At 39.8% G+C, this 26588-nt stretch overlaps 1 protein-coding gene across 4 annotated transcripts in view; it reads right to left on the bottom strand.

Annotated features, from left to right (window-relative positions):
- Nucleotides 1-7621: 7621 nt before the first annotated feature.
- LOC126476815 (poly(U)-binding-splicing factor half pint) overlaps nucleotides 7622-26588 on the bottom strand; it is a 120369-nt gene continuing 101402 nt past the window's right edge. For all 4 annotated transcript variants that reach the window (XM_050103570.1, XM_050103572.1, XM_050103571.1 and 1 more), the window contains 5 exons: nucleotides 26316-26437; nucleotides 25535-25672; nucleotides 24290-24375; nucleotides 8211-8320; nucleotides 7622-8101 (listed from right to left, as the gene is read on the bottom strand). In XM_050103570.1, the coding sequence (XP_049959527.1) occupies nucleotides 7992-8101; nucleotides 8211-8320; nucleotides 24290-24375; nucleotides 25535-25672; nucleotides 26316-26437 (566 nt within the window). In that variant the 3' untranslated portion in view covers nucleotides 7622-7991. The remainder of the gene's footprint in view (nucleotides 8102-8210; nucleotides 8321-24289; nucleotides 24376-25534; nucleotides 25673-26315; nucleotides 26438-26588) is intronic.

Raw genomic sequence — 26588 nt, 5'->3', positions numbered from 1 at the left:
GGCTGAAGGTGAGGCCTTTGGATAGGACAGAGGTTTCAGATTGGGAGAGAGGTTTGGAGGAAAGGTTAACTACTGAATTGGGGAGTTGTGGTTCCAGATTGCGTTGATTGGAATTTTGAGGTCTTGGAGGGAGTGGAGCTGGAAGTGGGAGATTGAGTAGATGGGAGAGACTGGGTTTGTGTGCAATGAGAGGAGGTTGAGGTTTGCTGGAAAGGTTGTGAAGGGTGAGTGAGTTGCCTTTCCGGAGGTGGGAAACCAGAAGATTGGATAATTTTTTGAGGTGGAGGGTGGCATGCTGTTCTAATTTGCGGTTGCCCTGTAGGAGGATGCTTTGAACAGCCGGTGTGGATGCGGGAGAGGAAAGATTGAGGACTTTTATTAAGGATAGGAGTTGACGGGTGTGTTCATTGGCTGAGTTGATGTGTAGGTGAAGGATTAGCTGGGAGGGGGCAATGGATTGCTCAATTTGGAACTGGTATATGGACTGATGGAAAGAAGGGTTGCAGCCAGAGATGGGAACTTTTAAGTGTGAGGCCTTTGGGGGTAATGCCAAATGTCAGACAAGCCTGAGAAAATAAAATATGGGACCGTAATGTGGCTAGGGCGAAGGCATGTTTGCGGAGGGAATGTAAATAAAACTTAATAGGGTCGTTGTGGGGGTGTTGTGAGGGTGACATGGTATTAGAAGGTGGAAAGTGTAACATGAGGCTGAAATGAAAATGAAAAATATGTATATATGGGGAGAGATAAAGGTGAACTACAAAGCAACTGCAGATCTGGTGTGAAAAAAGGCGAAAAAGTGTTGGTTAAAGCTGGGCTATGTTGATCCTGTGGTGAACTTGGGTTGGCAGACAACGACGTGCATAAAGGTTAGGTGGTTGTGTTGCCGCCAAAAAACGTTAAAGGGTGGAGAAATTCGGGAAAATTTCGAAAAAACTACGTGTAAATGTATTAAAAGGAGTGGTTTTGTGGTGGCAGATTATGAGAATGAGGCTAACAATTGTCCAATGGCCAGCTTCACACGTCCGTCCACATCAAACCCACCAACAAGGAACAGTACCTCCATTATGACAGCTGCCACCCATTCCACATCAAACGGTCCCTTCCCTACAGCCTAGGTCTTCGTGGCAAACGAATCTGCTCCAGTCGGGAATCCCTGAACCATTACACCAACAACCTGAAAACAGCTTTCGCATCCCACAACTACCCACCCAACCTGGTACAGAAGCAAATAACCAGAGCCACTTCCACATCCCCTCAAACCCAGAACCTCCCACAGAAGAACCACAAAAGTGCCCCACTTGTGACAGGATACTTTCCGGGACTGGGTCAGACTCGGAATGTGGCTCTCCAGCAGGGATACGACTTCCTCAAATCCTGCCCTGAAATGAGATCCATCCTTCATGAAATCCTCCCCACTCCACCAAGAGTGTCTTTCCGCCGTCCACCTAACCTTCGTAACCTCTTAGTTCATCCCCAAACCACCTTCCCTACCCTCTGGCTCCTACCCTTGTAACCGCCCCCGGTGTAAAACCTGTCCCATGCACCCTCCCACCACCACCTACTCCAGTCCTGTAACCCGGAAGGTGTACACGATCAAAGGCAGAGCCACGTGTGAAAGCACCCACGTGATTTACCAACTGACCTGCCTACACTGTGAAGCTTTCTATGTGGGAATGACCAGCAACAAACTGTCCATTCGCATGAATGGACACAGGCAGACAGTATTTGTTGGTAATGAGGATCACCCTGTGGCTAAACATGCCTTGGTGCACGGCCAGCACATCTTGGCACAGTGTTACACCGTCCGGGTTATCTGGATACTTCCCACTGACACCAACCTGTCAGAACTCCGGAGATGGGAACTTGCCCTTCAGTATATCCTCTCTTCTCGTTATCCGCCAGGCCTCAACCTCCGCTAATTTCAAGTTGCCGCCGCTCATACCTCACCTGTCTTTCAACAACATCTTTGCCTCTGTACTTCCGCCTCGACTGACATCTCTGCCCAAACTCTTTGCCTTTACAAATGTCTGCTTGTGTCTGTGTGTGTGTGTGTGTGTGGGGGGGCGGGGGAGGGCGTGCGCGCGCGAGTGTATACCTGTACTTTTTTCCCCCCAAGTAAGTCTTTCCGCTCCCGGGATTGGAATGACTCCTTACCCTCTCCCTTAAAACCCACATCCTTTCGTCTTTCCCTCTCCTTCCATTGGTTGCGAAAGCTAGAATTTTGTGTGTATGTACGTGTTTCTATCGACCTGCCAGCGCTTTCGTATGGTAAGTCACATCATCTTTGTTTTTAAATATATTTTTAAATATATGACAGTACTGCACTTCCACTCCCTATTTTTTCATCCAGTACATCAACACCAAGGACAATCAATGAAGAAATAAGACAGGCAAACGTAGTCACAAGAGCTCTGTCAGCATTTTCTTGTAGTGTCTTATCTCCCATCACATCTTCATCTACATCCACTTCCCTTTTTATAATACTGCCTTCAAGTTCATCTCCCTTACAGCCCCTCCATATACTCCTTCCACCTTTCAGTTTCCCCTGCTTCATTAGGGCTGGTTTTCCATCTGAGCTCTTGATATTCATACAGCTGCTTCTCTTTTACCCAAAGGCCTCTTTAATTTTCCTTTAGGCATAATCAATCTTTTCCTAGGGAAATGTGCTTCTAAATCCTTACCATTCCTGCTTAACCATTTTGCACTTCCTGGTAACCTCATTTTTTAAACATTTATATTTCCTTTTGCCTGCTTCATTTGCTGAAGTTTTATATTTTCTCTTTTCATCAGTTAAATTCAAAATCTCATGTGTTATCCAAGGATTTCTACTAGGCCTTTCTTTTTACCTATTTCATCCTCTGCTGCCTTCACAATTTGATCTCTACTGCTGTATTCCTTTCCCAAGCTGTCGTTGAACTGCCTAATGCTCCCTCTCAACAACCTCTGGTTCTTTCAACTTATACAGCTCCCCACTCCTTAATTTCCTACCCTTTGGCAGATTCTTCAGTTTTAATTTACAGTCCATAACCAACAAATTATGGTCAGAGGCCACATCTTCCATAAGAAATGAATCTGAAACCTTCCAGTGTCTCCAGGTCACTTCCACATAACGCAACATTCTTTCGCGATTCTCAAACCAAGTGTTAACGATGATTAGATTATGTCCTGTGCGAAATCCTGCTAGCAGCTTCCTCTTTCATTCTTTTCCCCGAATCCATGTTCACCTGCTATTTTTCCTTCTCTTTCCTTTTCCTACTACTGAATTCCAGTCCCCCATCAAAATTAAATTTTTGACTCCTTTAAATATCTGAATAATTTCTTTTATCTCATCATAAATTACTTCAATCTCTTCATCATCCGTGGAGCTTGTTAGCATATAAACTTTTACTACTGTGGTAGGTGTGGACTTTGTATCATCTTTGCTATGATAATGCGTTCACTACACAGTTCACATTAGCTTACACACATTTGTCTTTTCTTATTCAGTATTAAACTCATTCCTGCATCATCCCTACATCTGACCAGAAGCCCTGTTCCTCTTGCCACCATCAAGCTTCACCAATTCCCACTATATCTCACTTCAAACTATCCAGTTCCCTTTTTAAAATTTCTAACCCACCTGTCCAGTTACGGTACTTAACATTCCATGCTCTGATCTGATCTGTAGAACACGTTTTACTTCTCCTGGTAATGACATACTCCTGACAGTTCCCAGACAGAGACCCGAAAGGGGGCTATTTTACTACCAGAATATTTTACCCACACGGATATCATCATCATTTAACAAGACAATAGAGCTGCATGCGCCCTCATGAAAAATTATGGCTGTAGTTTGACCTTGCATTCAGTCATTTGCAGTACCAGGACAGCAAGGCCATTTTAGTTGATGTTACAAGGCCAGATCAGTCAATCATCCGGACTTTTGCACTTGCAACTACTGAAAAGGCTGATGTGCCTCTTCAGTAACCCCAAGTCTGTCTAGCCTCCCAACAGATATCCTTCTGTTTTGGTTGCACCTGCAGTATGGTTATCTGTATCACTGAGGCACGCAAGCCACCGGGCCGACAGCAGGGACCTTTTGGTTCATGGGGCTCATGATGCTATAAAGCTTTAAAAAAGAAATATCACACAGACAGGTTGTGTAACATAATGAGTTAGGCGTAGTACTCACATGCAAATACGTTGTGGGTTTGAATCTGTCAGGTGCTTCGAAATCATGACTGAAGTGACTTTGATCATTATTTTTATTCATTTAATTGGTTTGAAAGTATTTATTTTTTTCTATTGTTTCATCAATCATTTTAGTAACTGCATTAACTTTTTCAACTGTTCTCATTTATTCTTCCTATAATTCTACTTCCACTTGGAATCTTTATGCATTTGAATGTAATTATGTTTATTCGTCTATCATAATATTTAAACACTTAAAATGCCAATCCATCAGTTAAAAAATGAAATATGGGGTAACATACTTATATTTTGACTGGGTAATGTTGTCAAAAATATATGTTCATTACAAGATAATTTTTTTTTGACAGTAATCATCATATAAACCTTTAAAGTATAAATTCCTATTGCACCACAGACGATATAACACAGATGAAAATTTAAGTGAAAGAAGGGGTTAGACATGATTGTTAAAATGATTGAAGTGATTTCACAAATTCACTGTAGCTACATTAATTGAAATGTTGTCACAGAACTCAACATTCAAAAAAAAAACTTATGAAGTTTGGTATTGTTGCTGCAGCACTTAGGATGTCTCCCACAAGAGTGCAGCAGCGAGCAGTTGGGCAAGAGGGTGCGACAGGTGCTGAAAAAGCATATGTTTTACTTTAAATGCATTCACATCAGTGGGGACAAGGGAGGCAACTACAGAGAATTCCTGCTCTGTTACGTAGCACATTCAAGACTCACAAAAACATTGTGGTGTGTGCAGTTTCATAGTTTAAAGCTTACCAGCACCTTTTTCTTCTGCAAAAAGACAGTTCAGGGCTCATGTATCTTGACATTTTGAAAAATTGGCTCATACCACAATTAGAGATCAGCTGTGTGGACTTCATATACCGACAGGATGGTGCTTCCCTCCACCTCACTTCCATCATGAGTTCATGAATTCTTAAACACGAAATTGAGAAACCAGTGGATCAGTCATGCATAATGATGATCAGCAATTCATGTCACGGCCTCCACATTCTCTCTACCTAACGCCCTGTGATTTTTTTTTTTTTCCGTGTGGGGTTATGTGATAGATTCAGTGTTTATGTCTCCTCTACCAAAGAACCTATCAGAACTGCAAGCTAGAATCATCAGTGCTTTTGAACAGACTGATAGGGACATGTTGGGCTGAATGTGGGAACAACTTTATTATCGATTTGATCCCTGGAGAAACAGTACGGGCATACATATGGAGCACTTATAATAATAATAATAATAATAATAATAATAATATTAAAGAAAAAAGAGATTTTTGAGTTTTTCTATGTGTGTGCAAAGCTCTGTGACAACACGTCAAATAATACAGCTACAACAAATCTGTGAAATTAATTCGGTCATTTACAATAAGCTTCAAAGTAAAATGAAATTAAAGCAAAATTAAGGATGGAAGTAACGAACGCAATAACATGCGACAAAAATAAGGAAACGGAGTCCCATTCCTCTTGACAAAGCGTAGGGGAACAATGTGGGAGAAGTGCACCGCTGCCCTAGACAGGGTCCTAATGAAGGGGGTTTGCCATTGCCTTCCTCTGATCATAATGGTCTCAGAGCAGGTGAAAATCCCTGACCTCGCTGGGAATCGAACCCGGGACCCCAATTCTTGGGGAGCAAGAATGCTACCGAGAGGCCATGTGCGGCGGATGACAAAAATATAGGAAGATAAAACAGAAGGAATTAAATTAAAGTTAATTAAAATCACTTAAACAAGATTCAAAGCAGAAAAAGAATGATAGGAAGAAAAAAAGAGCAAACTAATGAGCTAACAATGATTAAAATGACATGCGAACAGAACAAATTTAATTTTAAAAAATTCAAACCAATTAACTGGATAAAAATAGTAATCAAAGTAATTTCGATGAAGATTTAAAACTGAAAAATTTTAAAGCATATGATGAGATACAAACCTATAACCTTTTGAAAGTGAGCTGTACCTTAACCATTACACTACACAGCCAATCAGTATAACGTATTTTAAAGCTACAGAGCACTATGCAAAATTCCAATTTTTTTCTTTTTATTACTAGCAAATGAGGGCCAACCAGGAGGAATGGGTGTAGGGTGTGCTACCTGGGCCCTCAACCCACATCACCGATAAATGGTTTCAAAAAGTCAACTCGCCCACTTAGGACATCTCCTTATACATCCAGAAATTTTTCAGTGCGCCAGAATGAGGAATAAAAAATACTTGCTGTGTTGTTATCCTCCGCAGAAGTTTCAGACACTGATGAGTTAATAGGAATTAAAGGAAGGGTCAACAAATGTTGGTCAGCTCCTTGCAGTTCCTCTGTGAAATATGAAATTCTTACCATGGGAAACAAATGCAAACGTTGTGTGTGAAAATAAAACATTTTGTGTGTGTGTGTGTGTGTGTGTGTGTGTTAAAGAGATACACAGAAAGAGAGAGAGAGAGAGAGAGAGAGAGAGAGAGAGAGAGAGAGAGAGAGAGAGAGAAATGCGCGTAAATACTACAAGAATTATAAATGTATTTTGTTTTGGTATATACAATGCTCTGGTTGAATGTTTGACAATTTTTTTTTTTTATATATTTTTTAAAATCTTACCTTCAGTCTCAAAAATAAAAACTCTTTCCCAGAGAAATTTTTTGTTGTTACTTGAAACAAAAGCTAAAAAAACTAGAGCTAATAATTATTAGCAATACAGTATCAATATATGCACAAGTTTGTTATGAACAATTTTGACAGCTTGCTTACATATTACTATCTTTTAGAAGACTCTTATATCACTGCTGCAGCTTGGTAAAACTGAATACACGTAAATTTGCTGCAGGTCAAACATCCAATATTACAAAATGTTATTAAACAGTGTTTAATGCCAAAATTGCTAACATAACCCAACAATCCTTAGACATCATTAATAGTTATAGTTTTAAGCTGTCTTAAATTTGGCCTGAGCTCTGCAGCTCCCCACTGGATCCCCCCTAAAAGCTTGAATTTTTGGTATCTTAAGTTCAGATTTTCCAAAGCTTAGTTTTATTCAACAGGTAACATCAGGGCAGAACTTAATTCAAATTGGAGATGCTCAGTTCTTCACATTATGAATATATAATACAATGAATCTTCCAGTCTACTAGAGAATCTTCACTTATGCCATTAGCATCTTGAAAGATTGAAATCACTAAGCAGTGAAACAAAAACCAGTGAGTAATTAAACCTGTGTCATGACAGAAATTCATTATCAGTGGTTCTACTTTGGCCACTATAAACTATTTTCTTTGTCAGCTCACAAAGTCTCTGTTATCTTCTACGGAGTAACACACTTCAAGTCTGTGATGAACTATATTTTGTATGATAGATTTCAAGTGAGTGCATTCATTAACGAATTGTATTTTTGGGATGGAAGGATAAAATATTTAAGCTTCTTTGAACAAAGGAGATAAATATAAAGTTTTACTATATACATATATTTTTTAAAAGTCTCCATGTACAGCTACAGAACTTGCTTGTAGCCGAATGGTAAATTTTACATTTACCTTCCAACTGTGTGTCAAATGCAGAAAAATATTCTGCCTAAAATATGTTTAATTATATTATTTACATGAATTTGTAATACAATATTTACTCCATGCTCAACAAATATACTCTGCACTGAAATGCATTTTTGACAAAACCTGTTAAAACACGACACGTATTTCATCAGTTCTTTTGACACAACACACATGCAATGTACCGCTCACTTCTCCGATGTTGAGAGAAAGTCCTCATAAAGTTTCTTCCATAGGAGAAACTATGACACTAGACACTAGCACCTAATTAACCCGAGAAATCATTGTGGTCAAACAACGTCTGGTCATATAACTCACTTTTCACTAATCTTCCACCAAAATACCTTCCATTCAAAGCGTCTCTCGCACTCTCAGCCTCTGTAAAAAAGCAAGGGGAAAATAAACACATAGTACAAAAGTAAAATGCTAATATTAAATTCAGCACACTTGACAGAACTCTCGAGGTCATAAGCTATTCACAACTTACCACTCATTTGAGAAAATTCTACAAATATCTTGACAATAACTTCTGCATCATCATCTTCTTCTTCAGACTGTTTCTCATTATAAATTATTACTCTTTCAACAGTTCCGTACCTAAAAAAGAAGAAGTCTTCTGTAAACAAAACTCCACTTCCTACCAAATGCTACACATCACTCTACATACAAAAGCAGTTAGGTACACAAAATGATAAATGTAGACTATTATCTGCCATTGTGTATAACAATCCTTTGTTTGCCTGACTACATGTAACAACAACATCCATTTCATCTGTATTAATAATCATAGTTAAATCTTCCCTCCAGTACATTCTCTGGTCCTTTTGTTTGCTTTCCTGTCTCCTCTGATAATGCTGAACATTACTTGCTGAGCAGCAATGTTTTTTAAAGTTTCTCATACTGAATCTTCATGTGTCTCAGCCACGAATAAACACTGGTTTTCTTACAATTATGACCAGATGAACTCTTGCATTCAACAGCTCATCTTACACCGTTGTTTTCTAAGTTTCGCAAAATGTACTACTTTACGTTTATCTACATTTACGAGCCAGCAGTGGGTAAAAATGATACGGTTGAAAGACCTAGCAAATATTAACACAATTTTTACACAAACTCATATATAATCACATCTTTGCTACCAATGCTACCTGTTCAGTTGTGTGCTAATAACTTCTAACTGAAGTGATCCTACTGTATTTCCTTTCTACTCACCAAAGGATATACTACTTCAGGAATACTTTCTTGAGATGACAATGTAGTACTAAAGTCAAAGGTGTACAACCAATACATCCATGTACAGTTTGCTTAAAATTACTTGTTAGTTGATGATGGAGCTAGTTTCCTCTGATCAGAGAGCTCAATGTCATGTCCGAATTATTCGCCATTGTCAAAGTGCCACAACAATTGGTGAAGTCATTTCCAATTCCTGATCCGCCATCCTTTCTCGACGTATTTGGATCTTGAATCATGGGTCTGGCACGTTTATTTTTAATTTCATTATAACCACAGCACATCACAAACAAAATACACTTCATGATGCTAAAGAAACACACGTTTCATTCAAGGCACTAACTAAACACCACTGGGTACTTCCACATAAGATACAATTCAGCATCAAACAATGGAAAATCCAGGATGGAATGTAACAATACCAGAGAAGGAAAGTTGCCACTCACCATATAGTGGAGATGCTGAATCGCGATAGGCACAACAAAAAGATTCACACAATTCTAGCTTTCGGCCATTAAGGCCTTTGTCAGCAGTAGAGACAAACACACACACACGCACACACACACACACACACACACACACACACACACACACAAAAAAACCCCAACTAGCACAAAATGGTTCAAATGGCTCTGAGCACTATGGGACTTAACTTCTGAGGTCATCAGCCGCCTAGAACTTAGAACTAATTAAACCTAACTAACCTAAGGACATCACACACATCCATGCCCAAGACAGGATTCGAACCTGCGACCATAGCGGTCGCTCGGTTCCAGACTGTAGCGGCTAGAACCGCACGACCACTCCAGCCGGCCCCAACTAGCACACACGTCTGCAGTCTCAGAGAGCTGAAACCACAGTGCAACCAGCAGCACCAGTGCATGATGGGAGTGGTGGCTGGGGGTGGGGGGGGGGGTGGGGGGGGGGGGTGGGGGGGGGGGTGGGGGGGGTAGGAGGATGCTGGGGTGGGGAGGGATAGCATGGTGGAAGTGGCAGACAGTGATGCGTTGCAGTTTAGACAGAGGGAGGAGAGAAGGTGAGGAGGGGGGAGGGGGTAAGTAGCGGAAAGGGGAGAAATAAAAAGAATAAAGCCGTGCCTTATCTTTCCAGTCTCCCACCACCTCCCCAAGTCCCACAGTCCGGCCACGAGGAGCATTCACCTCTTAACTCAGTACCATCCAGGACTGGAGCAACTGAATTACATTCTCCGCCAGGGTTTCGATTACCTCTCATCGTGCCCTGAAATGAGAAAGGTCCTGCCCACTATCCTTCCCACCCCTCCTACCGTGGTATTCCGCCTTCCACCGAACCTACACAATATACAGGGTTATTACAAATGATTGAAGCGATTTCACAGCTCTACAATAACTTTATTATCTGAGATATTTTCACAATGCTTTGCACACACATACAAAAACTCAAAGTTTTTTAGGCATTCACAAATGTTCGATATGTGCCCCTTTAGTGATTCGGCAGACATCAAGCCGATAATCAAGTTCCTCCCACACTCGGCGCAGCATGTCCCCATCAGTGAGTTCGAAAGCATCGTTGATGCGAGCTCGCAGTTCTGGCATGTTTCTTGGTAGAGGAGGTTTAAACACTGAATCTTTCACATAATCCCACAGAAAGAAATCGCATGGGGTTAAGTCGGGAGAGCGTGGAGGCCATGACACGAATTGCTGATTATGATCTCCACCAGGTTTCCAATCTCCTGTTTAAGAAATGCCAAACACCATGATGGAAGTGCGGTGGAGCACCATACTGTTGAAAGATGAAGTCAGCGCTGTCGGTCTCCAGTTGTGGCATGAGCCAATTTTCCAGCATGTCCAGATACAAGTGTCCTGTAACGTTTTTTTCGCAGAAGAAAAAGGGGTCGTAAACTTTAAACCGTGAGATTGCACAAAACACGTTAACTTTTGGTGAATTGCGAATTTGCTGCACGAATGCGTGAGGATTCTCTACCGCCCAGATTCGCACATTGTGTCTGTTCACTTCACCATTAAGAAAAAATGTTGCTTCATCACTGAAAACAAGTTTCCCACTGAACGCATCCTCTTCCATGAGGTGATGCAACTGCGCCGAAAACTCAAAGCGTTTGACTTTGTCATCGGGTGTCAGGGCTTGTAGCAATTGTAAAAGGTAAGGCTTCTGCTTTAGCCTTTTCCGTAAGATTTTCCAAACCGTCGGCTGTGGTATGTTTAGCTCCCTGCTTGCTTTATTCGTCGACTTCCGCGGGCTACGCGTGAAACTTGCCCGCAGACGTTCAACCGTCTCTTCGCTCACTGCAGGCCGACCCGTTGATTTCCCCTTACAGAGGCAACCAGAACCTTTAAACTGCGCATACCATCGCCGAATGGAGTTAGCAGTTGGTGGATCTTTGTTGAACTTCGTCCTGAAGTGTCGTTGCACTGTTATGACTGACAGATGTGAGTGCATTTCAAGCACGACATACGCTTTCTCGGCTCCTGTCGCCATTTTGTCTCACTGCGCTCTCGAGCGCTCTGGCGGCAGAAACCTGAAGTGCGGCTTCAGCCGAACAAAACTTTATGAGTTTTTCTACGTATCTGTAGTGTGTCGTAACCATATGTCAATGAATGGAGCTACAGTGAATTTATGAAATCGCTTCAATCATTTGTAATAGCCCTGTACTCATCCATCCTTACACAACCCCTGCTCCCAATTTCTTATCTCATTGCTCATACCCCGTAAAATGACCTACATGCAAGACCTTCCCATACATCCTCCTACCACCACCTACTCCAGTCCGGTCACTAACATCACCTATCCCACATGTGAAACCAGTCATGTGATTGACAAGCTAAGCTGCAGCCACTGTGCTGCATACTATGTAGGCATGACAACCAACAAGCTGTCTGTCTGCATGAATGGTCACCGACAAACTGTGACCAAAAAACAAGTGGACCACCCTGTTGCTGAACACACTGCCAAATATGATATCCCTCATCTCAAGAACCGCTTCACAGCCTGTGCCATACGGATCCTTCACACCAACACCAGCTTTTCTGAATTGCACAGGTGGAATACATCCTACGTTCCCGTAACCCTCCTGGCCTCAACTTTCGTTAGTCACTGTCCTCACCCATCCAGCCCCCTCCCTGTTCCCATTCCTGCACTACACAGCCATCATTTCACCGCCACACCCTGTCTTTTAATTTCTCTCCTTTTCGTTACTTACCCCCTCCTCCTCTGCATCTTCTCTCCTGCCCTCCGTCTAAACTGCAACACTTCACCATCCGCCACTTCCACCATACTATCCTTCCCCCTCCCCGGCCCAGTCTCCTCCTTACCCCCACCCAGCCGCCACTCCCATCACGCACTAGTGCCGCTGCTCGCAGCGTGGTTTCAGCTCTGAGACTGCAGACGTGTGTGTGTGTGTGTGTGTGTGTGTGTGTGTGTGTGTGTGTGTGTGTGTGTGTGGGAGGGGGGGGGGGGGGGGGCGCTGTGCGTGTGTGTATGTATGTGTGTCTACTGCTGACAAAGGCCTTAATGGCCAAAAGCTATAATTGTGTGAACATTTTTGTTGTGCCTATTGTGACTCAGTATCTCTGCTATATTGTGAGTGGCAACTTTCCTTCTATGGTATTGTTACAATTCAGCATCACATATGCAATCATCATGATCAGAGAGATCGGCTTACATTAAATAAGCTTCGCATGACATGGCGTGAAACCAAGTTTTTGAAGGCTACAATTCATCAGTGGGATTGGGTCAGTGCGTCGAACGTATAACCAAATCAGTCAGTGCCATACTTTGATGCAATGGTTACCGTAATAGCCTGCCATTCTGAAGGTCGTATATTAAAGTCTTGACAACTGTCCCTAAATTCTTTTATATTTCTAAATCTAATCATAAGAGTTTGATTATCATTTTTGTTCAAGTAAATGGTTTAAATGTAATATATTTATTCCTGATTTTTTTGCCATGTCACTTTCATCACTGTATTGTATTGACTTTTTTATTTGCTCTTATTTTCCTATCTATCATGCTGTGTTTGCCCGGAATCTGCCTGGGTTGTCTATAATCTGGAACCAAGTGCCAATGAGGACTGATAATTATTTGGTACCATGGCAGCTGATGTAGCCAGGGAGATGACAGTTTCAGGTACCCAATGACAGCAAGAAATTAGTTCAATTTTAGCTCTGAAACTGACATTTTTCTGTCTTGAGTTTGGTCATAGGGGTTAAGATTTAATAGCTGTGAACAAAGCAATTGTGATTTTAGTTCTGCTGCGGATTGTTGATAACCTTTTTCTTGGATACATTACGCGTCACCTTAGTTACACCTTAGTGCACCACATGTAAAGAGATAAAGATTTCCATGATCGGTGTTACCAGAATTTATTTTCATTGCCACTGGCATGGGGCCTGTTTCTGAAGAAGGTAAGGTTCAGCTTGGAATACATTCTAAAACTCTGCTACAGGGTTAATGTGGGCAAGTCGTTCTGTCACCTTTTTAACAAGGGGTTGCGACTTTATTCTTCTTGCTGGAGACAGTTTTCTGCACAAACAAGCATGCAATAAATAATGGTTTCCAACAGGAGCAATCTCCAGTACGTTCACCGTAAAACTTTACAGATATTCTGTCAAGTCCCAGAGTCTTATTGAGTTTTATTGGCTTCAGGGCCAACACCTACCCTTCCTTCCAACACTAGTACCAATATTGATATTATTTATCTCTGCACTGACACAGAAATTAAATGGTGGCATTATTTCTAAAATATGTTATGTTAAACAAAATGAGGAATTTTGGCAACATACATGCCCAAATTGATTTTGACAACCTTAATACACGCCCCAAAATTCTGATAACTTCTGTAGATATCAAAGAATAAATTTTGATTTAATAGCAGTTGAGAGCTCTTTCAATCACCATTTCAGTAGCCGTTATTTTTCACACTTTCATCTGCCACAATGAATGACTAAGAGATGGTATACAACAGGACAACTGTTACAGCAACCACAGTTAAAGATAATAGATGCTCTAAAAAATGTGAAATTTAGCTTTTTATATATCTGACAATAACTGTGGGATAAACATGAAACTTTGCACGTAATAACTTACTGATACATCATCTTCCCCCCCCTGAACCATGGACCTTGCCGTTGGTGGGGAGGCTTGCGTGCCTCAGCGAAACAGATAGCCGTACAGTAGGTGCAACCACAACGGAGGGGTATCTGTTGAGAGGCCAGACAAATGCGTGGTTCCTGAAGAGGGGCAGCAGCCTTTTCAGTAGTTGCAGGGGCAACAGTCTGGATGATTCACTGATCTGGCCTTGTAACACTAACCAAAATGGCCTTGCTGTGCTGGTACTGCGAACAGTTGAAAGCAAGGGGAAACTACAGCCGTAATTTTTTCCCCGAGGGCATGCAGCTTTACTGTATGGTTAATGATGATGGCGTCCTCTTGGGTAAAATATTCCAGATGTAAAATAGTCCCCCATTCGGATCTCCGGGCGGGGACTACTCAAGAGGACGTCGTTAGCAGGAGAAAGAAAACTGGCTTTCTACGGATCGGAGCGTGGAATGTCAGATCCCTTAATCGGGCAGGTAGGTTAGAAAATTTTAAAAAGGGAAATGTATAGGTTAAAGTTAGATATAGCGGGAATTAGTGAAGTTCGGTGGCAGGAGGAACAAGACTTTTGGTCAGGCGAATACAGGGTTATAAATACAAAGTCACATAGGGGTAATGCAGGAGTAGGTTTAATAATGAATAAAGAAAAAATAGGAATGCGGGTAAGCTACTACAAACAGCATAGTGAACGCATTATTGTGGCCAAGATAGATGCGAAGCCCACGCCTACTACAGTAGTACAACTTTATATGCCAACTAGCTCTGCAGATGACGACGAAATTGAAGAAATGTATGATGAAATAAAAGAAATTATTCAGATAGTAATGGGAGACGAAAATTTAATAGTCATGGGTGACTGGAATTCGGTAGTAGGAAAAGGAAGAGAAGGAAACGTAGTAGGCGAATATGGATTGGGGGGAAGAAATGAAAGAGGAAGCCGCTTGGTAGAATTTTGCACAGAGCACAACATAATCATAGCTAACACTTGGTTCAAGAATCGTAAAAGACGGTTGTATACATGAAAGAAGCCTGGAGATACTGCCAGATTTCAGATAGATTATCTAATGGTAAGACAGAGATTTAGGAGCCAGGTTTTAAATTTTAAGACTTTTCCAGGGGCAGATGTGGACTCTGACCACAATCTATTGGTTATGGACTGTCGATTAAAACTGAAGAAACTGCAAAAAGGTGGGAATTTAAGGAGATGGAACCTGGATAAACTAACTAAACCAGAGGTCGTACAGAGTTTCAGGGAGAGCGTAAGGGAACAAATAGCAGGAATGGGGGAAAGAAATACAGTAGAAGAAGAATGGGTAGCTTTGAGGGATGAAGTAGTGAAGGCAGCAGAGGATCGAGTAGTTAAAAACATGAGGGCTAGTTGAAATCCTTGGGTAACAGAAGAAATATTGAATTTAAGTGATGAAAGGAGAAAATATAAAAATGCAGTAAATGAAGCAGGGAAAAAGGAATACAAACGTCTCAAAAATGAGATCAACAGGAAGTGCAAAATGGCTAAGCAGGAATGGCTAGAGGACAAATGTAAGGATGTAGAGGTGCATATCACTATGGGTAAGATAGATAATGCCTACAGGAAAATTAAAGAGACCTTTGGAGAAAAGAGAACCACTTGTATGAATATCAAGAGCTCAGATGGAAACCCAGTTCTAAGCAAAGAAGGGAAAGCAGAAAGGTGGAAGGAGTATATAGAGGGTCTATACAAGGGCGATGTTCTTGAGGACTATATTATGGAAATGGAAGAGGATGTAGATGAAGATGAAATGGGAGATATGATACTGCGTGAAGAGTTTGACAGAGCACTGAAAGACCTGAGTCGAAACAAGGCCCCGGGAGTAGACAACATTCCATTAGAACTACTGACGGCCTTGGGAGAGCCAGTCTTGACAAAACTCTACCATCTGGTGAGCACGATGTATGAGACAGGCGAAATACCCTAATACTTCAAGAAGAATATAATAATGCCAATCCAAAGAAAGCAGTTGTTGACAGATGTGAAAATTACCGAACTATCAGTTTAATAAGTCACAGCTGTAATGCAAATTCTTTACAGACGAATGGAAAAACTAGTAGAAGCCGACCTTGGGGAAGATCAGTTTGGATTCCGTAGAAATATCGGAACACGTGAGGCAATACTGACCCTACGGCTTATCTTAGAAGCTAGGTTAAGGAAAGGCAAACCTACGTTCCTAGCATTTGTAGACTTAAAGAAAGCTTTTGACAATGTTGATTGGAATACTCTCTTTCAAATTCTGAAGATGGCACGGGTAAAATGCAGGGAGCGAAAGGCTATTTACAATTTGAACAGAAAGCAGATGGCAGTTACAAGAATCGAGGGGCATGAAAGGGAAGCAGTGGTTGGGAAGGGAGTGAGACAGGGTTGTAGCCTGTCCCCGATGTTATTCAATCTGTATATTGAGCGAGCAGTGAAGGAAACAAAAGAAAAATTCAGAGTAGGTATTAAAATCCATGGAGAAGAAATAAAAACTTCAAGGTTTGCCGATGACATTGTAATTCTGTCAGAGACTACAAAGGACTTGGAAGAGCAGTTGAACGGAATGGACAGTGTCTTGAAAGGAGGATATAAGATGAACATCAACAAAAGCAAAATGAGGATAATGGAATGTAGTCAAATTAAATCGTGTGATGCTGAGGGAATTAGATCAGGAAATGAGGCACTTAAAGTAGTAAAGGAGTTTTGCTATTTGGGGAGCAAAATAACTGATGATGGTCAAAGTAGAGAGGATATAAACTGGAGACTGGCAATGGCAAGGAAAGCGTTTCTGAAGAAGAGAAATTTGTTAACATCGAGTATAGATTTAAGTGTCAGGAAGTCGTTTCTGAAAGTATTTGTATGGAGTGTAGCCATGTATGGAAGTTAAATGTGGATGATAAATAGTTTGGACAAGAAGAGAATAGAAGCTTTCGAAATGTGGTGGTACAGAGGAATGCTGAAGATTAGATGGGTAGATCACGTAACTAATGAGGAGGTGTTGAATAGGATTGGGGAGAAGAGAAGTTTGTGGCACGACTTGGCTAGAAGAAGGGATCGGTTGGTAGGACATGTTCTGAGGCATCAAGGGATCACCAATTTAGTATTGGAGGGCAGCGTGGAGGGTAAAAATCGTAGAGGGAGACCAAGAGATGAATACACCAAGCAGATTCAGAAGGATGTAGGTTGCAGTAGGTACTGCGAGATGATGAAGCTTGCGCAGGATAGAGTAGCATGGAGAGCTGCATCAAACCAGTCTCAGGACTGAAGACCACAACAACAACAACAACAACAACAACAACATCATCAGCTTAGAATACAAAATTTTATTCTCTTATTGCTTCTCAACAGTTTACAAACTGAAGGCAAAAATGACAATTTTTCTAAAAATAACACAAAAAAATTATTTTTGACATATTTTTACAAAAAAGTCTTCAGAAAACACTTTTAAATTGTTTTCATTAATAAGATCGTGTTCTAAACTACCTAAAAAGCTATATTTGGTTTTGCAATCCCAGAATATAAGGCACTAAAAAACTATGACAATCTGTCATCTTTTATTACTTTCTACAATTGTTTAGTATTCTCTATTTAAGACAATATCTGAAACCCCGATGATTTGGAAATGACCCTGAGTCAGAATAACTGCACTTAAGTAGCCTTTTCCCCCTTTCTTTTCTTTTTCTTTTAAAAGACGTCTGTACAGCATCCAGCTACATAAAATACCTTTTATAAAAAATGAAATGGAACAAGGAATCCAATACAAAGAATAATTTTCTCACTCTTGTGGTTCTAATAATTTCAGGTAATCACATTTGAAAAGCGTAACTTTTTGGGTTCTGTCTATCAAAATTTCTTCCCGAGCAATCCCGTGACTGACATCATCTGGCCCGCAGTATGTTTTCTTCATGGCTTTCTACTGCAAATTAATGAATCCTGCAAGAACTTCAAATAGCTTGAAGGCAACATAAGCTTAGGATCCTAAAACTGACCACTTAAGTCTTTGGCCTCTGACACTTACAGAAATGTATCATGAGCTTGGGATCCTGCATAAAGAAACCCTTATCAGGTTTGTGAAACTGTGGTAAAGAATCTCACTCATGGCTGCTGTTCACAGCGAGGTATGCTGGTTTTCTCACTAAAACAAACCAGCAGTGGTAAGCCACCATGGACCATACCAACACATTAACACATTTTTTCACGAGTACACTACTGTTCCACATTAACAGCAAACTATGATAACACACAGGACACTACACGTTAAACCAGAATTACACAAACATATCAATAGCATTATATAATAAAAGACATACTAACCATTCCCCCACATGAATACATTCCAAAAATTGTCACAAAGACTGCCATTAACATCAAAATTTACACAGCGTGACACTGGTGTAAAACATGCAACCTGTTTATATGATGTGTGCTGCAGGTATTGCACAACAATTTTACAACCATGATCTCCACTGCCTTGGTAATGCACAGTTAAGACTGATGTTTACAACCAGTTCCATCCTGTAGTCGCAACGTGAGTTGCGACCAAAGGCACCACTTTTCTGAGGTTTTTAATATTATTCACACTTTATCTCACTTCCTAGTCATCAAGACTTTTGATACTGCCTCCCTCAGAGAGTATTAAATAACTGAACATAAAAGATGTCAGATAGGGTGCCATCAGAAAACAGGCCAATTTTCAAAGTGCCTCCATCTTGAAGTCATTTTTTAGGATCTTATATGCTTGCATTTCAAAACCAAATACAGTTTTTAGGTAATTCAGAACATGGTCTTTCTAATGAAAAGGGGTTAAAAGAGTTTGAATAAGACACTTTCTTTGTTAAAGTATTTTTATAAAAACCGTCAACTTTGGCCTCAATTTGTAAACTACTGTACAGTATTCCGAAAATAAAATTTTATATTCAAAGGCTTTGTATTGGTAAGTTATTCTGTGCAAAGTTTAAGATTTAGCCTGCAGTTACATCTGGAGTTATAAAAAGCTAAGTATCACACATTTTTCGAAACGTCAATTTTTTCGGCCATCTTTTCTTCACCTTGTTGTCGTTTTTTTAGCACCTTATATGCTCATATTTGATTTTTTTTAAAAATTGGCAAATTTGCTCTCAATTTGTAAACTCTTGGAAAGTAGCAGGAGAATTAAATTTTATATTCTTAGACATTGCATTGGTAAGTTATAAATTGCAAAGTATCATGTTTTTCAATCAAATACTTTCAGAGATATAAATAGCTAACACATTTATCATGTGTGTATTTTTCAGCGGACTTTGCTTCAAATTATCCATATGCAAATTGCCAAGGAAATATTTTTTTATGACTTCACTTAAGAGGGTGCAAGAAGCTGTACATAGTGACATAGATCCGTTTCTTTCAAAGAAGTATTACTGGAGATGATATGTCGCAAAGCTGCGAAACACTCAAGGGTGCACTTTTGATAACTGCACAAAATGACTATCTCCAGTGTATTGAATTAATGATAGTGAAACTTTATAAGCGTTCATTGGGAATATGTGCAATTGCTCATACAAAGTCTCATTAAAATCCGTGATGGTCATGCAAGAACCTCTAGACCACTTGGCATGGAATGACCCAAATAATTCTAAGAAATAAAAGAATTTTCAGCACAACAGTAACAAATACTTAGCCGAAGAAGTGTATTATGGCTCGCATTGATTTAGGGTAAATATGAACTTCTACACAAATTCATGCTGCAACCCTTTTGGTCTAAATATAGAATTGTTCTGTGAAACATGGCTTGTTACTTTGGAGACAGCTGATTAGTTGAAAGTAATGACAAAGAGTAATCATAGGCCTGATCAGAAAATGTGCCAACACGTCAAAAAAAAAAAAAAAAAAAAAAAAAAAAAAAAAAAAAAAAAAAAAAAAAAAAAATTGCAGGAGGAAAAATAAATAAATAAATAAAATTACAACAGAAGTCAGCTGCATCACAGACAGAAGACGAAGCAGAAGATATACGTCCATCAAAATTACTAAACACAAGCCTAAATGCTATTGAGATATCTCCTCTGGAGTCTCAATGGGTGCAAATGAGCTATGCCAGAGTTTATGCGAAAATAAAAATTAATGAAACTCATGAAGCAACTACGCATAACATTGCTGCTGCTGCTGTTGGATTTTATCCGAAAGATTTTCAAACACCTAGTAAAAGCAAGGCATGTCCTGAATGTCAGATAACTGACTGCTGTTTACTGAACTGAAAGAAAAGTGGCAATTGTCAAAGCAGTCAGAAAAATTGCTCATTTTTGACGTAATCATCTCAAGAGTTGGACTAGAAAAGAAGTGCTGTTACAAGCGTAGAATCCAAAAGAATGCCTCTCGCAGGTGAGAGTATTGAAATCTTAGTAGTTAACTGGAAAAGTATTTGCAACAAAGTGCCAGAGTTTGAAGTGCACCTGAAAACAGTGTAGCTCACATAATATTAGGCAAAGAAATTTGTCTGAAATCCAAAATTCACAGCAGTGATATTTTTGGGGAAGTTTTAAGTGTATATCAAAAGAATAGGCTAATGGAAAATGGAGTGGTGTTGCAACAGACAAAAAAGAAGCATGCGAGATTGTCTGGGGAAGATTCAATATCAGGGGTGAGCATAAAATGGTAGCTGGTTCTTCTATTATCCACCAGACTTGTCTCCAGATGCAACTGAAAACTTGAGAAAAACTCAGTTCACTTGTACATAAATTCCTCAGTTATAGTGTAATCATTGGGGGAGAATTTAACTATCCAATAATCAATTGGGAAAATTAGAAATTCCTTTTCTTACAAGGGAAACTCCCCAATCACATCCCCATCAGAGTTAGTGCTCAGCTGCCCCAGTGGATAGCCCATCAAAAACTGAACACAGATCATGCATGAAACAGGAAGGGGAGGTGTACAGAATTTTAAAAAATGGGGTTGGACTGCAAAGGGGTACATCCGTATCAAATCTCCCTCGTGCCCCATATTTTCTTCTTGTTTTTTTTCCCTTCAAGAACATTATGAACTGTCCTCCTGAGTCATATCTCAGTGAGGAACTTTAAACTCTCAACATTAAAGACAGGAGCATGTAGAGGAACTATTGGTCAAGTTTGAAAGAGTAGCTGACCATGCATTGGATAGATATGTACGCAATAGACCAGTTCATAATGGGAGGGCCCTCTGTGGCATACGGTCACTGTAAAGAAACATATACATAAAAAAGAGACTACAGCAAAATAGGTGTGAAACAAAGCATAGCGGTATGGACAGAGAGATGCTAAATAAAACAAGGTTAGCCATAAAGAGAGCAATGCATGAAGCCTTCAATGACTACCATAGCAGAATACTGTCAAATGATCTTTCACAAAACCCAGAGAAATTCTGGTCGTATGTAAAGGCTGTTAATGGCACCAAAGTTAGAAGTAACTGCAGGTGTCCCCACCAGGGAAGTGTGTTGGAACTATCGCTGTTCATGTTGTAGATTAATGACCTGGTGGACAATATTAATAGTAACCTAGAATTTTTATTAATGATTGAGCTATCTATAGTGAAGTACTGTCTGAAAGAAGCTGCATAAATACCCGTCAGATTTTGATAAGATTTCAGCGGTACAAAGATTGGCAACTTGCTTTAAATATTCAGAGAAGAAAAACTTTGCACTTCTCAAAATTAAGATGATGTAGTATCCTATAGCTATAATATCAATGAGTCACATTTGGTATTGGCGAATTCATACAAGCACTCTGTGAAGATATGAAATGGGATGATCATTCCATGATTCACAGGTAAAGCAGGTGTCAAGACTTCAGTTTACTGGTAGAGTACAGTAGAATCTCATTTGTACATCCATCATTACCACGTTTTCCTGCAAAGTATGTCCAGTTTTGGAAGTCCCAGTCCCAACTGAATTGAACGCATATTAAATCGACTTGTTTGTGCATTCTCCCGTCCTGCTTGGTGCATTCAAATTTGGCGCTATCAGTACTGTTTGACCCCGGCAACTTTTGCCGCCTACAATTGTGAGAGCGGAGGCAATAGGATATTCATTGTGGCATGATGCGGAAATATGCAGGGAGACAGCGTTCTTCAGTGACAGCAACTTTTTAAGTAACACACATCATTTTCTATGGTAGAAATTATGCACGAAAGTTGTTTGTATAGGTTGGTAGTAGCTCTGATGACTTCCGGCTTCGCCAGCAGCCAACTGGATAGTGTGGAATTTCAGCCTCTGGTCTTGTTTGTTCACATTTAGTGATTGGCTAACTCTCTGACTGTTGTATACAGAGAAGGGCAGCACAAATGGTCACTGGTTTGTCTGACCCAAAGGAGAGTGCCACAGACATGGTGAAGAAACTGAACTAGCAGCCTCTAAGATTTACATAAACTACATAGAAAACTTAAAAAGTTTCAAGAACCAATGTAAATGATGACTAATTATAGCAAGCACAGAGTAATTTAAATAATCATTCTGTTCACACTAAATAGGTGAACAAAACGGGAAGAAACTAATAACTGGTACAATGGGATGTACCCTCTGTCAAGCACTTCACAGTAGTTTGTGGAATATAGTAGTATATGTAGGAGTCCAATGTCTCAGAAAGAAGGGTAAAATGTTGTAAGGTGACATGCAGAATCATTTGCAAAACCAACTCACTTCACCAAAGTACTGTCTGTAACATTCATCAACCTGGAGTCCGATTCTAACTTCCATTTGACTGTTTTCAATTCTTAAGTGTAAAAATTCTACATGTTCAGCAACTACACTGTTGTACCTAAAAAGTTGAGCAAAACCACCATGTACCCGCATCCCAGCCCCTTAGATCATGAGCAACAGTAAAGCAAACTTGGTAATTTATTCATATCTGTCACAATAAGGAAAATCTGCACTTTACGTAAGGATGGCTAGTGGCCATAACTTGCAATTTTTCAAACGGTAATTTGGTATGATCAAACAATGGAAAAATTCAGGTACGTAAGACCTATATGTACATCCCACAAAAATTTCATAAAAATTAAAAAGGGTTGAGTGTTGACTTTGTTTAACTTTAGGCCACTTGGCACGGAATGACACAGGAGAGTTTCTTCATCGAGAAATTAAGTATATTTCACTCTGTAGTAGATATCTGAACTACCTGCTGCATGAACTTTTCTGATAATCAAGAACAATTTAACAGGAAGTTTTGCTCTGGATAACAAGTTAACATACGATGGTGTGCTGAAACGCAATGTCTCCAAATTTTATGTGAAGACTCTCTTAAAGCTTTTTAAACAGAACTAATGTTATGACAACTGTGCCTCTTTAATCTTTCGTGTCGACATATTTGCAACCCTCTGCCACTAGATGACTCTGAATTTCAGCATGCAACGTAACTATGTCAGTGTATAAGACACTGCATGCTGTTAATCCAAGTTCAAATTCGAAGAGTTCATCCACACATGGAGCACCCTCTCTTTCATCATGGCAATACCACACCATACACGAGCACAGTTACATCTTCAACAATTCGACACCTTGGGTTCACTGTCAATGACAATCCCACTTACAGTCCCGACTTGGCCCCGTCTGATTTTCATCATATTTTCAAAATTAAAGAACACCTTTGGCGACTTCACATTGATAGTGGTGAAATGGTGCAAGAAGACCCGAGGTTGTGGCTCCGTCAACAAAGTCAAACATTCTACAGTGATGGTATCAACAAACTGGTCTCTCAGTGGGAGAAGTCTGTTTGTCACCAGGGTAACTTGTGTTAAGAATAAATATATAGACACGAAGAATAAAGGTGTAGAATGTTAGGAAAGTGTATTATTTACAAGGCTTTGAGAGTTTACACATAAGAAATTTGGAGGAATTACTTTCCAGTATGCCCCCGTACGTATCAGTTACTTGAACAGATGAGTCCGTCAGTTAGTGCAAGAAGCTAATTTCAACTTTACAACTCTTAACTTACTCTAAATATTATCATAATTATTTTAGAAACAGGTTTAATTAATTACTTCAGCGTACTGAAATTTTTTTTCAACTTATTATTACAAAAGAAAGGAGTGAGACCAGTTTGAACTCACATGGAAGATAATCTCTAAAAATAGAGCCACGAGAAAAGGCTTAGGAAGGCAAGTGAACGCTAGCTCATAAATAATGTGGGGTTCCATGGTAGGCAGGTCACAATTACATAACCCCAGTAGGAACCCTTTAAGTCCCAAGAAATAACAGTTTTTGGCAGATACTGAGAAAAGAGTATGTTACTCACTTGCTGCATTCATCCTGTATCTCCTCTTGCAATGTTTCATCTACATCCTCAGGTTCCACCATGTTACGGAGGATTATAACACGACTCTGGAATAAAAGGTCAAAATTACAATAAGTGCGTGCGTGGGACGGAGGTCGAGGGCATTCACTGTTATGAGGATGATTTTTATGCTGTGAGAGAAAAAGGTGTAATGATTTTAGAATTTCTGTATAAAATCTAGAACCACTCAGCTTTCTACCGTCTCGAACACACAAAATTCTAGATACGAGTGTGGGGTGGTAAAATCCTACCTACTGCATGTCACATGTTTGTGTGTGCAGGTTTAAAATCAGTCGTGGGAAGCAAGTAAACGCGGCGGTCAAACGGCACCGACAAGTACCTGTCGCCCAATACACAGATCTGTTTGTGAGTTTGTATGGAAGAACCATGGAATCTGTATGCAGCTATGTGCTTATTGTGTCACTGACTATTGTTATGTGAAACAAGAACAGTTGAAAAAGTACTCATATAGACTCTTGACTCAGCCTTGTAAGAGACAAGACTTTTTTCAATCTCCTTTTCTTAAAGTCATGGTGTATAAGCAGACTTTCTTTCAAATGTAAATCAATTTGTTTCTAACATAGGACTATACGAGAGACAGACTGAAATTACATATTATGTTGAAAGTTAGAATTTTTATTGTGCTTTAAAGTCAAACATATCGTTGATTGACGAAACGTAAAGTTTGTATGGCTACTTATTTCACTAGTAGAAAGAGGCTTGAAAGTTCTTGTGCTTGCATTATTCGACGGAGAAGAACTGAAGAGTGTTTCCAGCAGCCAGCTATCCAGTAAAGAAGAGTGGCTGCAAACCTCAAGTTATCTCATAAAGAAGTGGAATGTGGCTTGGGGAAATAAATCAGTATAGCCCAGACCCACACCCACAGTTTAAGTCGACAAAACATTAGAAAGGTTTCCCCATTCTTTAACACATTTACCTTTAAAAATTATTTAGTTAAAGTGCCACCTTGCATTATACAAAACAGCAAAAAATGAAAAGAAGTTTGTTAGTTTAGCATATTTTCAGTGCAAATACAACACTGATGGTATGAAATCCATTTTCCGTGCAATAACTTCCAACTTTCTCTATTAGTATAGTAATAACAATGAATATTAACAAAATAATTCACACAATGGTTGAGAAAACATCCTTCAATAGTACAACAAAACTCATATGCAATACGTTTCTCTAGTCATAAAAACTTACCTCAACCTTACGCATAAGTTTCTGCATAACAAGATGTCTTGCACTCTGGCCTTTGATGGACATATTTTCTTGCTGTTGCAGGGTCTGTGGTTCAGCTTCTTCTAACAACTTTTTCTGTAGTTCCTCCTGTTGTTTTTGCTGCATGAATTTAAGAAGAGAACAACAAAATATTAAGGTTCAATAAATAATGACAGTAATACTTCAATGAACACTAATATTGTTCTTATGTATGATATACTAGTCAACAGATTAACATAAAAAAAAAGCAACACAAATAATTAATATCTTTTACGAAGGATCATACCACGATACGCATTCGCTTCTATGCCAGACTGTTCCAGCTAGTGCCCACCTGTTGGCAGAGAAGCACCCACAGCCACAGAGGTTGTCACAGAACTGAGCCAACTGTGTCTTGTCAGTGTTTCTGCACGCAACCGAGCAAGGTGTGAATGTACCCCAACTGTAGCTGCCGGTGGTAGTGGTTGTGTGTGCAAAGTGTGAATGTATGTGTGTGTTTTCTTTGCTGAAGAAGGTTTTGCTTGAAAGCTATAACGTGAAACAGTCTTTTTGTTGAGCATGTCTGCAACACAACATATCACCTTTATGGTGAATAGCAGTCTATTCTTTTCCTAATATTGTTGATATTCCACAACCTGGTGTTTCCAACGTTTAAATATGTTACTCTTCGTACTACAGATTCAAGGCTTTAAAATGTAAAATTCAAACCATACAAATACACAGGGGCGAAACACAGTATTATCTTTTGAGAGAAGATAGTAACCTGCGCTTGTTCCTGTGCTCTCCTGAGTGCATCTTGTGGATTAACTCCTTGAGCTGACAGTGGTTGTCCAATCACTGCTGGTGTTATTACACCTGGTGGTGGTATCACTGCAACTGGCTGTCCTGAAAACACAATTATATACGTACATAAGTAAACAACAAAATATATAAATAATTAAGTAACATAATATTGATGGGTATGATATTCTTTGATATCAATAAATTACGGTAGTATACAACGTATCAATGCTCATTAGAATACCACGGAAAACTT

This window comes from Schistocerca serialis, chromosome 1 (genome assembly GCF_023864345.2).
Source record: "Schistocerca serialis cubense isolate TAMUIC-IGC-003099 chromosome 1, iqSchSeri2.2, whole genome shotgun sequence".
NCBI lineage: Eukaryota > Metazoa > Arthropoda > Insecta > Orthoptera > Acrididae > Schistocerca > Schistocerca serialis.
Note: the sequence above shows the minus strand (reverse complement) of the source record. Positions and strands in the feature narration are given on the sequence as shown.